Source organism: Sciurus carolinensis, chromosome 9, assembly GCF_902686445.1.
Source record: "Sciurus carolinensis chromosome 9, mSciCar1.2, whole genome shotgun sequence".
Classification (NCBI taxonomy): domain Eukaryota; kingdom Metazoa; phylum Chordata; class Mammalia; order Rodentia; family Sciuridae; genus Sciurus; species Sciurus carolinensis.
This window is the reverse complement of record NC_062221.1, coordinates 26900645-26914616: the sequence shown is the minus strand read 5'-3', so window position 1 is coordinate 26914616 and position 13972 is coordinate 26900645. Positions and strand designations below refer to the sequence as shown.

Sequence of the window (13972 nt, the reverse complement as noted above, 5' to 3'; positions counted from 1 at the left end):
CATTCTTGCAACTACTCTTCTTATCCATGTGATGTGAAGCACTTTATCAAATGAGTGCTGTCCCACATCTGTAGGATCCAGATTGCAACCAGATAGAAATTTTCATTGTTGAGTTTTCTAGTACTGGGCAATAAATATTTGTGAACTCACCATTCTTCATGGTCAAGTTTTATTTCCAAATATGAATGACTTTTCTATAATAACTAGTTTTAAAGAAGAAAACCAATTACAGTAATAATAAGATTTCCAGTTATAGATAATAATTATCATTCACTTAATTCACTTACATTTTGGGTTAATCTGCACAAAACTCTATGAGACTGAGTTAGGCACAAAATTTATCCTCAGTTTACACATGAGAAACTACACAGCTGTTAAATGTGATTCATGATTCAAAACTGGTTTCCTGACTTCTGTACTTAGGTCCCTAACTGCTATATTATACTGATTTCCATTATATAATTTGAACCTCACAATAATTTCCTAAGGAAGATATGACTGGTTCTTATCTCAATTTTATAGTAGAGGAAAATACTGCTTGGATAGAATTAATGATTTGTTTAAAGTTTCTCAGCCTATGCATGGCATAGCTGGAATTTGAATCTACTTCTTTTAACTTTAGCCAACAGCAATGGAACAGTGAAGAGATCTTTGGAAGGGATCCCTTTTTCTAAAGGGCTCCAGCGTGGAAAGCCTGAAGAAACCTGATCAGGCAGCTCAGAAAATGGTACAGTGTGGGGAGACATTGCCAAAGCAAAAATCTAGTAGCAAATCTACGATTAGGGTTTGAATGCAGAGTGTGCCAGCTTCTTGTTGTGTGACCTTCAGCAAATAACTTCCCTGCTCTTAAGCTTTCATTGTCTCCATCAAATATGAATAATACTTATCTAACAAAGTTATCATAATTAAGTGATATCATGAGATAAAATGCATAGTAGACTGCCTAGCATATAGAAGGTACATAATAAAAGTCAGTTTCTTTCCCAGCAGAGTAAATCTTCCTTTTTTTCTTTCTTTCCATAGCATTTGTCTAGTAGGCAGAGTGTACAGCAAAGCACATCCCAGGTAAGCAACTTATCCAGACCTCCCAGTCTTTTCCCTCAACTTCCTTTTAAGATATCATAGCATATAAAAGCACCAAGAAATGATAGACACCAGTGACTTCTTGAATGTGTGGTACCTTTATTCTAAACAACCTTTATCTCCTAGCAGATTTGACCAGTCTCTATTCCTTTGTACAAACTTACATAAGCACAATTAAAAGAAAGTAGACTCAGACTAAAATGATTTCATTTAGGAGAAAATAAAAATGTTATGAAGAATGGTAACTGTTTACACCTAACAGTGTAGATCAAGTACATCGGGGCAACACCTCTAAAAAAATTACTTTAAAAATTGTTCCATGGAAAATTTAGATTTGTGACCTAGTGGACATTTGAGTTCACTTGTAAGTTTGAATTCTGTTCTTATATCTCCTTCACTCTCTCCCAGCTGCCTGCTTGCCCACTGCAACCCAAGTCTATTGACACAGCATCCCTTACTGGCAGAGAAAGTATCTCTGGTCTCTCTTAAATACTTCCCTTCAGTAGTGTAATAAGACTTAGTAATTTAAATTTTATTTTTTAATTATTAATATAGTGAACAAAATAGAAATCATTGCTTTTTTACCTTTCTCATTAGGTAGATACAATGCGCCCTCGTCATGGGGAAACTTGTCGGATGCCAGTACCACACCACTTCTTCTTCAGTCTAAAGAGTTTCACCTATAACACCATTGGGGAAGATACTGATGTCTTTTTTTCCTTATATGACATGAGAGAATGCAAGCAGATCAGGTAAGAGTTACTGGAAGTTTGGTGAGGTTGAGACTCTGTATTAAGATGACCTGGGACTTAGGCATGTCTGATTTTCAGAGAAGATAGATGCACAGAGGAGGCAAAGCAAGATAAACTAGCTTTGTCTTCTTGACTGGGAATTTAACACCAGTTCCCAGCGTACCATTGAAGTTGTATAAACTATATCAGTGTAGTCCTGGGCCCTGGCTTGCTGCATGTGACTGAGAGAGTTCACAGAGAAAGAGGCTGATAGTGTTCTGACAGAAGGCAGCGCCACCCTTTGATGCCATCCCAGCACTGTAAAGGAAGAGTGCTTTCTGGGAAGATGGGAAAGGTGGCCTGCTTTTGTCCTTTTTACCTTGGATTGGAGAAGAGATACCAAAAAGGGCTGACATGCAATGGAGTATGTATCTTGGCAAAGAAATGGAGCTATTAAACATGAAAACTACAGCAGTGCTTTCTCCCTTGAAGGGTTGGAAGAATCAAGGAAACTCTCTAAGCTTCCCTTCTAGAGGCCACAGGGCTCTGATGGTGTGCTGTGAGCTTTGTAACCAACATGAAATTTTTGGAGTTCAAACATTTCTCTCTAGTTATCTTCTAATTGAGACAGAGAGAAAATCTCAGATTATTTATACTGTTTAGGAACTTGTGTTAGAAGTGTTTTATGTTTTTTTCTTTGCTTTGTTTTTGTTTTTCTTACCTAAATTCACTTTTCCGATTGCATGTTACACACGGGAAAATTTTAAATGGAAGTTATAATGGTGTAAAAGAAAAAAAAATTGTGTGCTCCAGGACACCATTGATCTTAATGAAAAAACTAAAGCACAGTGTTTAATTTTGGCATTTGGAATAAAATTATATGCTATTGATCAGAGCTTGAATTTTCCTTTTCATTAATGGCTCATAGTATGTGCCCCTGGGAAAGATGTAGAGAAAATAGTGGTGGTGTTGATGATGGTGGCTGCATCTCTTGCATATAGGCAAGACTACATGCCAGAGTTGTAGATTCTGGCTGCTCTTATTTTTCTACTAGACCAGAGGTTTATTATTTATTTGATTAATAATAAACTTTATTATTTATTTTGTAAAAGTATTAAGGATCCTTTCTTCGAACTAAATTTTACAAGAAAGTCTAATATATGAGACAGTGAAATAGAACTATTTTATTGTTAAGGGAAGGGGTAAATAACAGAAATTTCACTACACCCCATCTCACCCAGTATCCTGTGGAACCACTGAAAGCCCATGGATTGCAGTTTGAAAACTAATATACTACTTTGTCATCCTTGAGCACAGGGACTCTGGCTTCTCTTTCCATAATCCCAGCATCTTGCGTAGTGCCTTGTGCTTAGCACATGCTTTACCAAATGTACTTACTAGAGAAAATATAAACCTAGCAGAGCCACCAGAGTACTCTGATTTGTAATCTGTCAGGGAAGTCATCAGGTGTACCAATTATTTTATCTATGAATTTATTGTTTATAATTTAGCCTAAAAATACTATAAAGTATTTTAAAAGAAGAAATATAATTTTTGTAGAGTTGCTAGAAATTTTTAGATCATTTAAAAATTTCTTCCTAGTTGGACTAGGGATGCAGCTCAGTGGCAGAGTGCTTACCTAGCATGTGTGAGATCTTAGAGTTGATTGCCAGTACTGCAAAAAATTAGTTGATTTTAAAAAATTAAAAGAAAATGAAATTCCTAGATATTGGAGAAAAGTATGCTACTTTCCCATTATAATAAGAAATTATAAAGCACTTAATTGAATGTTATTTTCTTTATTTTTCTTAAACTCAATTTTAACAGTAAACTAATAAGAGACTTTTAGATCTAGATCTAAAATCAACAAATTGTCTTTCTTTCTTCTACTAGCATTTGGATAGCTGTATAAACCCTCAAAAATTCTAGATCATTGTGCTAGTATTAAAAAAGAATTAAGCTTTTATGGTTAGGTTTTTAATTATTCATGTATTGCTTCCTTGAAGCAGTTTATGAGAAATCACTAAAGGTTAGGGATGTATCAGGTGTGCAGGGTGTTGGCACAGAATATTTAATTTTTAATCTTCTCACCAAGAGGTTCTCCTGAAGGGCTGGGGATGTGGCTCAGTGGTAGAGCACTTGCCTAGCATGTGTGGAACACTGGGTTTGATTCTCAGCACCTCATAAAAATGAATAAATAAAATAAAGGCATTGTGTCCATCTACAACTGAAAATTTTTTCTAAAAAAGAGGTTTTCTTGAGCATCTGTCTTTCTGATCAAAAAGTTCTTGTCTAGTCTCCAATTAAATGGTGCTAATCTAGTTTTCAGCATTACTGCCACTCTCAACTTCTGTGCCAAAGAGAACACACATGTGGGCAGGGAGAGGTAATTAAAGAGAAAGGCAGATATTCCTCCATTTTGTCTCATTGCTGATTTCACAGGCAAACCTTGAAGGGCTAAAATGAAAGACACTGCAAAATCATACAGTACAAGCTAGTACGTGAACTGGTAAGTATTAGACAATCTGCAGGAGGGAAAACAGCAGATAGCCTGACTTTCATTGCTCTAACCAGCATTTTTGACATTTCATCATTCAGAACAGAATCATAAATACCTGGTCATAAAATCTAAATCTCAGAGACTTCTGTCCTGAGTTTCAGGCACTCGTTTCCTTTTTTCTACCAGACATGTGCCCTTGGGTGTCCCTATCCTACAAGGGCTTAGACCCTGGGGAAAATGTTCAGGACTCTGGCAGTTGAAAGAAGATACAAGATTCAGTTGGAATTATAGACATGCTTTCTTTGAAGGCAACAGTAGCAGCTTATATTAGCAATAGGCCTTTATTATGTGCGAGCCAAGCAAAGGTCTGTTGCCAGTGGGTTACATAAGTGAGTGCACACGCACAAGCAGATACTTAAAACCTTGAGTACAGGTATTTATGACTTTGACTACATACTGAAACATAGTAGGCCAAAAGTCTCAGCAAGGGACCCTAAATAGAGCCATCTTGGGCATGCCCCACAGTCCCTCAGACACATCTATCTCAATATATAAAAACTGAATTTATTTTCTTTGCTTCACACATACTTTTGCCCATGCTCCTTAAATCAGGTAAAAGGCGTTATCATTTGCTCAGAGAGTATCTGAAATCATCTGAATGATTTCATTCTCATAATCTCCTTCTTTATCTCCTTCCCCTCCCTGTTAATCAGTGTCCTTTTAACTTCTGCCTCCTAAACATCAACACATCACTTCTCCCATTGCATCCCTATTGTTATCCAAGATTCTTCACATTTCCACCAAAATATAGACTCCCTGAATCTACTTTCTTCACACCCTGAGTTATTCTTCACACCACCACCATACTTCTCATTTAAGAATGTAAACTGTTGGTGTTCCCATTTATCCTAAAGTACTTGCTCTTTAACTGCCTTATAATTCTGCCTAATTCTCTTTTTTAGTACATTCTGTTTTACCTCTGATAACTTACTGGCTTTCTCTAAACTTGTTTCCCTCCCCTTCTTGACTTGATGAATTCCTGTCCTTTCTTTAAAACTTAACTTTGTGAAAACTTCCTCAAAGTTCATGAGTAGAATCAAGTCCTAGGACTTGACTGTGCCCGTGTTTACCCTGTACCTAACTTTATTCCATTAGTAGACATTACATTGTAATTGTACACATACCTACAGATTTTTCCTCACTAGAATGGAAACTTCCTTACATGTTTCTTGTGCTGTTTTCTCCTCAGTGCTAAGCATAAGACTTGGGGTATTATAGCATTAAAAACATTTGTTGAGCATTTAAATTTAAATAAACATTTACTGAGGGCCTCTTCTTGAGGGCTCCTTCAATAGTTGCTAGGTCTAGAGATTAAAAAGAAGTTTCCCTATTTCTAAAGAGATCTAACAGAACATTACAATGTTCCCAAAAGATGTGATACATGTTCCTGAATTTAAATAATAAACCAGCTAAGTGGAAAAGTCAGATAGGAAAATGTCTTCTTGACATGTGGCAAAATTTTAAGTGCAATGACAAGTCATGGAAGAAGAGGATCATTGAGGGACAGAAAACCCAGAAAGGGATTTGGAGAAAATGAAAGTAGCTAATAAAGAATGGTCAGGATATAGGATGTTAATTCATTTAGTCAACAAATACCACCTATTGCGATAAGTGCTAGGGATACTAAGAGAGATACCTGCTTATCTTCCTGGAGCTTATGATCTAGTAGACCAGTGTTAAACACATGATCACATAAATAAGTATGTAATATAAAAATTATGATAAGCTCTATACAGATAAATCTTGCAGAGTGTCATGAAGTCCTCATGTAGATTAAAGGAAAGCTCTTTTGGCATTCAAGCTAAGCCCTAAAGTGTGAGGAAGCAAAGAGGGAATAATGGGATGTAGCCTGAAGAAGGTCTAGAGGTAGGAAAAAACCTGTTCTACTCAGAGAACTGAGAAGAAGAGGTCAGTGTAGCTGGAATATAGTAGAGTGAGAGGAGGGAAGATGTCATAAAGTAATCCAAGAGATAAGCAGAGGCCAGCTTATGCAAGGTCTCATAGACATTCAAGGATTCTGGATTTTATCATAAATTTAAGGAGATACTCAAGCATGAAAAGTAACAAAAGCAAAGGCATGAGTCCAAAAATAGGGACATCAATGTATGTGTGCAGAAAAATAAGAGGGACTATTAGATCTAGAAAAATTATTTGTGTTCACAATAAACTCTAGGGCTCTGAACCTATTTCTTATCCACTTTTGACTATCACTTCCTTAAATGTAGAAAGAGTTCAGTATTGGGTCAGAAAGTAAAAGCTAGAGCAGCCCAGTAGTTCCAGGACTACAAATGTAGGAATCCTGAGCAAGAAAAAGAAGAGAAAGGGAAAAGAATAGGAAAAAATATTTAATAGATAGACTGAAGATTTCCCAAATTTGCCGCAAAACTATATATCCAAGTTTAGTGAGACTACAGTAGGATAAATGCAAAAATATCAATACCTAGACACGGTATACTCAAACTTTTAATAAAAGCCAAAAAAGAGAATTTTTTGAAAGCACTAAAAGAAAAATTCCTTGTCATAAGCAGGAAAGCAACAATATAATTAATGACTTCCATATAAGAAATGACTTCCCTTATCAGAAATAATAGAAGTTACAAAAAAATAAAAGGGCGGTAGTGTACCATTCAGTGGACTGAAAGGAAAGAATAACATTGTCAATCAAGAGTGAGTGCTTATGCTGCTTCCACCTATTAGCTATTGTGACTCATGCTGTTATGAACATGGCTATATTATTAACTCTTTAAGATCGCAGAAGTCCATTGGATAAAGTTAGAGTGTTTTCTCTGATTTGCCCAAGCTAGTTCAAAATAAGGGGAAAGGGGGAGAGAAGGGGGGAAGAGAGAGAGAGAGGGAGGGAGGGAGGGAGGGAGAGAGAGAGAGAGAGAGAGAGAGAGAGAGAGAGAGAGAGAGAGAGAGAGAGAAGAGAGAGAGAGAGAGAGAGAGAAGGAAGAAAGGAAGGAGGGAAAGGGAAAAGAAAGCCTACTGGACTCTCAGAATGACCTAGGGACACAGAAGGGTGAATAGAATCAAATTAAAAACATACATAAAAGAAAGAAAAATCAAACACTGGCATCAGCAGCTGCTGTTTGTGCAGATCCACCATGGGCAGGTTGGAGAAAGAGACTAAGAGAGTCTGAATTTTGACTGGCACCTAGATGTGTCTTGAAACAGAGAAGATAGTGATCAGGGACATTGTCAAGCTGATCCAGTGGGTGGACTGCACTTAGTTTTCATGTGAGAGAGACACTCCCTGTCTCCCTGTGACCTGCAGAGAGCAGGGTCAACCCCCATCTTTTCCTGCTGTACTATGGTGGCTGGCAGGTGTGGGTCCAAACCAAGGCACCCAGACCTGTGTAATTCCAGTTGGGTCCAAAAACTTGACTGGCAGAGGCCCATCACATGACCCAGAGTATGACTAGGAAACCAGGTGAAATTCAAACATGGGAAGTGTTGTACCCAGGGGATTTGAGACACTTAGACCTGAGAAATCATGGGTATCTCTCATACTTTGAGTCTCATGGTTGGCAGGACCAGCTGGGGACAACCAGGGATTTGATAGAGTGGAATAGGAAGAAAGTGAACATGAGCTTTGGGACTGGGCCCAAGCCAAGATATGGGACTTGTGGAGGGTGGAGGAGGGGCAAAGAACTGGCTCCACCACTGCTGGAGTGGAACTAAGAGGAGATTCAAGCAATACATATGCCAAGTGTAGACCAGAAGCAGCCAGGCTCTGGAGGTGTGCTGATTTAAAAGCTTCGCCAAACATCATTCCACAATGTACCTGGGGTCCATACTCCACCTCTAGGAGCTGCACCTCTGAGAACCCCTTTCACAGAATTCTACAGCAACCCTTCACTGTGAGTGAGGTAGACCATATCCTCCAATCCACCATACCTCATACTGCTGAGAAGGGAAAGAAAGGGGGCAACCTGACTAGTTCCACAAAAAGAAGGAATTAACAATCCCCAACTACTACTCTTGCACATGTGCAATACATACCTCAAGAAAAAAACAGAAAGACAATTGGGAACTGACAACCAACACATAATATGATAGGTAATTTTTTGACCATCACAACAGAAACAATTCCTTCTCTTACATCAAGAACCTTAAAAAAAAAAAAAAAACTTGTGTGCTGAATGATGGTCCATGACATTTGTACATATACATATTTGTATCACTTCTTTCTAGCATTACTTGAAGGTAGTTACTTTCTTTTTTTTTTTTTTTTTTTTTTAATTTATTTTTTTACGTTCTTGACTCTGCCTTTTCAGGACTAGGGTTTTTGATTATTTACCTTGGTTTTGTTTATATTGTTTTATAATTTTTTAATTTTTGTTATTGTTGTCTTACATTGTTTTTCCCATTTCTCTTGATTTCCTTCCTCTTTTCTTTTGTGACTAGCCAAATTCTATTGTTCTCTCTCTCACTCTTCCTTAATTCTTTACTACTGCTCTCTCAATTATTACATCGTCTGCATTCTCCCTCTTCACTTCTTTGAAATAACAAACACATTTGTAAACATGGTATCTCCATACCATTTCTGTTTACAGTGTCAGTTAACATTGTAGATGCCAAAATAGGAACTATTTAGTTTAATGCTGAACCTTGATTCCATTGGTTGTTGTTATTGTCTCCCCATAAAATGTAAGATACTAGATATCTTCAGGAACACTATAAATTCATAGGGTAGAAGCTCTGCCACCTCAGATTCTTACTGAAAAAGTGAGTAGACATACAAACAACATGAAAAACCAAGGGAACAAACTATACCAAACAAACCAAAGTACCTCTTAACAGAATTCAATGGTATCACAGTGGAGGAAATGTCAGAGAAGGAGTTTAGAAAGTTCAGAGTTCAATTGATCTGTAAGGTAAAGGTAAAAGGCAATGTCAGGAGTGAAATCAGACAGAAAGTTTAAGAAGGGAAAGATCACTTCAGTAGAAAATAGAAATCCTGAATAAGAATCAGTCAGAAATTCTCAAAAATGAAGGAATCAGTAAACCAAATTAAAAACTCAATGGAAAGCATCACCAGCAGAGTGGGCCACTTGGAAGATAGTGTTTTGGGCAATGAAGACAAAATATATGATCTTGAAAATAAACTTGACCATGGAGAAACGATGTTAAGAGAACACAAACAGAATGTTCAAGAAATATAGGATAGCATGGGAAAACCAAATGCAAGCTTTATCTGGATAACTGAAGGTTTGGAGGCAACAAACCAAAGAAATGCACAATCTTTTCAATGAAATAATATCAGAAAATTTCCCATATCTTAAGAATGAAATGGAAAATAAAACACAGGGGGCTTACAGGACCCCAAATACACAAAATTACATAGACCTAAAGCAAGTTACATTATTATGAAAATGCCTAACATATGAAATAAGGATAGACTTCTAAAAGCTGCCAGAGAAAAATGACAGGTCACATTTAGATTCAGATCTCAGTGAATTTTTCATCCCAGACCCTGAAAGTTAGGAGGTCATGGAATAATATATACAAAGCCCTGAAAGAAAATGGATGCCAACCAAGAATATCTGGCAAAATCAAGCTTCAGATTTGATGATTAAATAAAAACTTTCCATGATAAACAAAAGTTAAAAGAATGCAACTAGAAGGCCTGCACTACAAAACATTCTCAATAACTATTTCATGAAGAAGGAATGAAAAACACAAACAAAGGGAGGAACTACATTAGTAAAATAGTCAATCAAAGGAGAAACTAATACAAATTGAAAATCAGAAGTAAGCCAGGCATGGTGGTGCATGCCTGTAATATGAGCAGTTCAGGAGGCTGAAGCAGGAGAATCACTAGTTCAAAGTCAGACTCAGCAAAAGTGAGGTGCTAAGCAAATCAGGAAGACCCTGTCTCTAATTAAACTACAAAAATAGGACTGGGGATGTGGCTCAATGGTTGCGTGCCCCTAAGTACCCCTCCCCAAAATCAGAAGTTAATCAAAATGAAAATGAATATAAAACATCTCTCAATAATAACATTATATGTAAATGACTTAAACTCATTAATCAAAAGACTTAAACTTGCAGATTGGATTAAAAAACAAGATCAAACAATATGCTGTCTCCAAGAAACTCACCTCATATGCAAAAACATCCACAGAATGAAGGTAAAAGAATGGGGAAAATCATATCATTTACATGGATCTCATAAAATGAGCAGGGGTTTCTATCTTCAGATAAAGTGGACTTCAAGCCAAAGTTAATGAGAAGGGACCAAGAAAGTCATTTCATACTACTTAAGGGAATTGTACATTAACAAGTACAAAAATCATAAATATTTATGCCCCAAACAATGGAGCATCTACATACATCAGACAAACCCTTTTCAATTTCAAGAATTAATTAGACCACAACAAAATAATACTGGTTGACTTTAATATGCTTCTCTCATCACTGGGATAGATCATCCAAACAAAAACTAAGTAAAGAAGCTATAGAACTAAGAAATACAAAATATAAGTAATAATTAAGACTAAAGACATATATAGAATATTCATCCATCAATGACTGAATACACACGCTTTCAGTTCTCAGCAACACACAGATCATTTTATAAAATAGAACGCATCTTAGGCCACAAAACAATGCTTATCAATACAAAAAATAGAGATAATACCTTGCATTCTATCATATAATAATGGAATAAAATGAGAAATCAACATGAAATAAAAAAGAAACTAATATTTGGATACTAAATAATATGCTATTGAATGAAGAATGGATAGCAGAAGATACCAGGAATGAAGCAAAGAATACTTAGAGGTAAATGAGAATAGTGTCACAACATATCAAAATCTGTGGGAGACTATGAAGGTGGTTCAAAGAGGAAAGTTCTTAGCACTAAGCTCATTCATTCAAAGAATAGAAAGATAATTAATAACGTAATATTACAATTCAAGACACTTGAAAAAGAATGAATCAATACCAAAAGTAGTATAACACAGGACACAATTAAAATTAGAGCTGAAATCAATGAAATTGAAATCTCCCCCCAAAAAAGATTCAAAAATCCAATGAAACAGAAAGTTGATTCTTTGAAAAAAATCAATAAAGTGGATAAACCTTAGTCATAATAATGATGAGAAAGGAAAAAAAACCTCAATTTTCTAAAATTTGTGATGAAAAAAGAAATATCACCACAAATACCACTGAAATACAGAGGATAATCAAACTATTTTGAATAGGTATAGTCCAATAAAATAGAAAATCTTGAAGACATCAACAAATTTCTAGAGACATATGATCTACCCAAATTGATCCAGGAGGACATAGAAAATTTAAACAGATCAATTTCAAGTAAGGAAATTGAAGCAACCATCAAAAGGCTACCAACAAAGAAAAGACCAGATGGATTCTAAGCTGAATTCTACCGTACCTTCAAAAAAGAACTAACACCAATACTCCTCAAACTATTCCATGAAATAGAAAAGGAAGGAACCCTTCCAAACTCATTCAGTGAAGCCAGTGTCACCCTGATTCCAAAACAAGATGAAGACACACCAAGGAAAGAAAACTTCAGACCAATATCCCTGATGAACATACATGCAAAAATTCTTAATAAAATCCTGGCAAATCACATACAAAAACACATTAGAAACTTAGTGCACCACAATCAAGTCAGTGACATTCCAGGGATGCAAGGTTGGTTCAACATACAGAAATCAAGAAATGTAATTCATCACCTCAATAGACTTAAACACAAGAAGTACATAATGTTCAAAAAACTAGAAAACAAGGGATATTAGTAACATACCTCAACATTGTAAAAGCTATAGATGACAAACCCAAGACCAACATCTTTCTAAATGGAGAAAAACTGAAAACATTCCCTCTAAAAACTGGAACACAACAGGGATGCCCTCTTTCCCCACTTCTATTCAATATAGTTCTTGAAATTCTAGCCAGAGCATTAAGCAAAAGAAAGAAATTAAGGGATTCAATAGGAAAGGAAGAACTCAAACTATCCCTATTTGCCAACATCATAATCCTGTATTTATAAGACCCATAAAGCTCCACCAGAAAACTTCTAGAACTCATAAATGAATTCAACTAAGTACCAGGATATACAATGAACACCCATAAATCATTGTGTTCCCATATGTCAATGATGAATCAACTGAAATAGAAATTAAGAAATCTATCCCATTCACTGTAACCTCAAAAAACCCCTCAAAAACCTGGGAATCAATCTAAGAAAAGAGGTGCAAGATCTCTACAATAAAAACTACAGAATGCTAAAGAAAGAAATTAAAGAAGCCCTTAGAAGATGAAAAGATCCCCCATAATCTTGGACAGGCAGAGTTAATATTGTCAAAATGCCCATACTACCAAAAAGCACTTATACAGATTTAAAGCAATTCCTATTAAAATTCCAATGACATTCTTCAAAGAAATATTAAAAGCCTCCTGAAAATCATTTGGAAAAATAAGAGGCACAGAATAGTGAGAAAAGTGAAGCAGGAGGCATCACAATACCAGACCCTTCATTATACTACAAAGCTACAGTAACAAAAATAACATGGTATTTGTACTAAAACAGACATGAAAACCAATGGAACAGAACAGAAGTCACAGACAACCCCACATAAATACAGTTATCTCATACTGGACAAAGGCACCATAAAAATTCATTGGAGAAAAGATAGCCTCTTCAACAAATGGTGCTGGGAAAACTGGAAATCCACATGTAGCAGAATGAAAATTAACCCTATCTCTTATCCTACACAAAACTCAACTGAAAGTGGATCAAAGACCTAGTCATTAGACTAGAAACCCTGCACTCACTAGTAGAAAATACAGGCCCAACACTCCATTATGTCTGCTTAGGAATTGAATTATTCATCAAGACCCCAAAAGTGCAGGAAGTAAAATCAAAAACCAGTAAACGGGATGGTATCAAACTAATGTTTCTTCATAGCAAAGGAAATAATCAATAGTGTGAAGAGAGAGACCACAGAATGGGAGAAAATCTTTGCCACCTACACATAAGGTAGAACATTAATCTCCAGGATATATAAAGAGTTCAAAAACTTAATACCCCCCCAAAAAATTCAAATAACCCAATCAATAAATGGGCAAAGGAGCTGAACAGACAATTCAAAGAAGAAGAAATATCAATGGTCTACAAATATATGAAAACATGTTCAACATCTCTAGCAATTAGAGAAATGCAAAGTAAAACTACACTGAAATTTCATTTCACTCCAGTCAGAATGGCAATTTTCAAGAATGCAAGTAAAAATAAATTTGTCAAGAATGTGGGGAAAGGGTACACTAATACATTGCTGGTGGGACTGCAAAGTGGTGCAACCATTATGGAAAGCAGTATGGAGATTCCTCAAAAAACTTGGAACTACCATTGGACCCTATTATACCACTCCTTGGCATATATCCAAAGGAGTTAAAATCAGAATACTACAGTAACACAGCCACATCAATATTTAGAGCAGTTCATTTCACAATAGTTCATTTCACAAGAGCTGCTGAGGTGCCTACAACAGAAGAATGGATAAAGAAAATGTGTTATATAGACACAGTGGAATATTACTTGGCCATAAAAAATAATGACTTT

General features: G+C 36.1%; 1 protein-coding gene across 1 annotated transcript in view; it reads left to right on the top strand.

The window, feature by feature from the left end:
• Nucleotides 1-13972, top strand: part of Dock3 (dedicator of cytokinesis 3) — a 712604-nt gene that overhangs the window by 439202 nt on the left and 259430 nt on the right. The window contains 2 exon segments of the mRNA XM_047563117.1: nucleotides 1024-1065; nucleotides 1681-1835. Of these exon segments, the coding sequence (XP_047419073.1) occupies nucleotides 1024-1065; nucleotides 1681-1835 (197 nt within the window).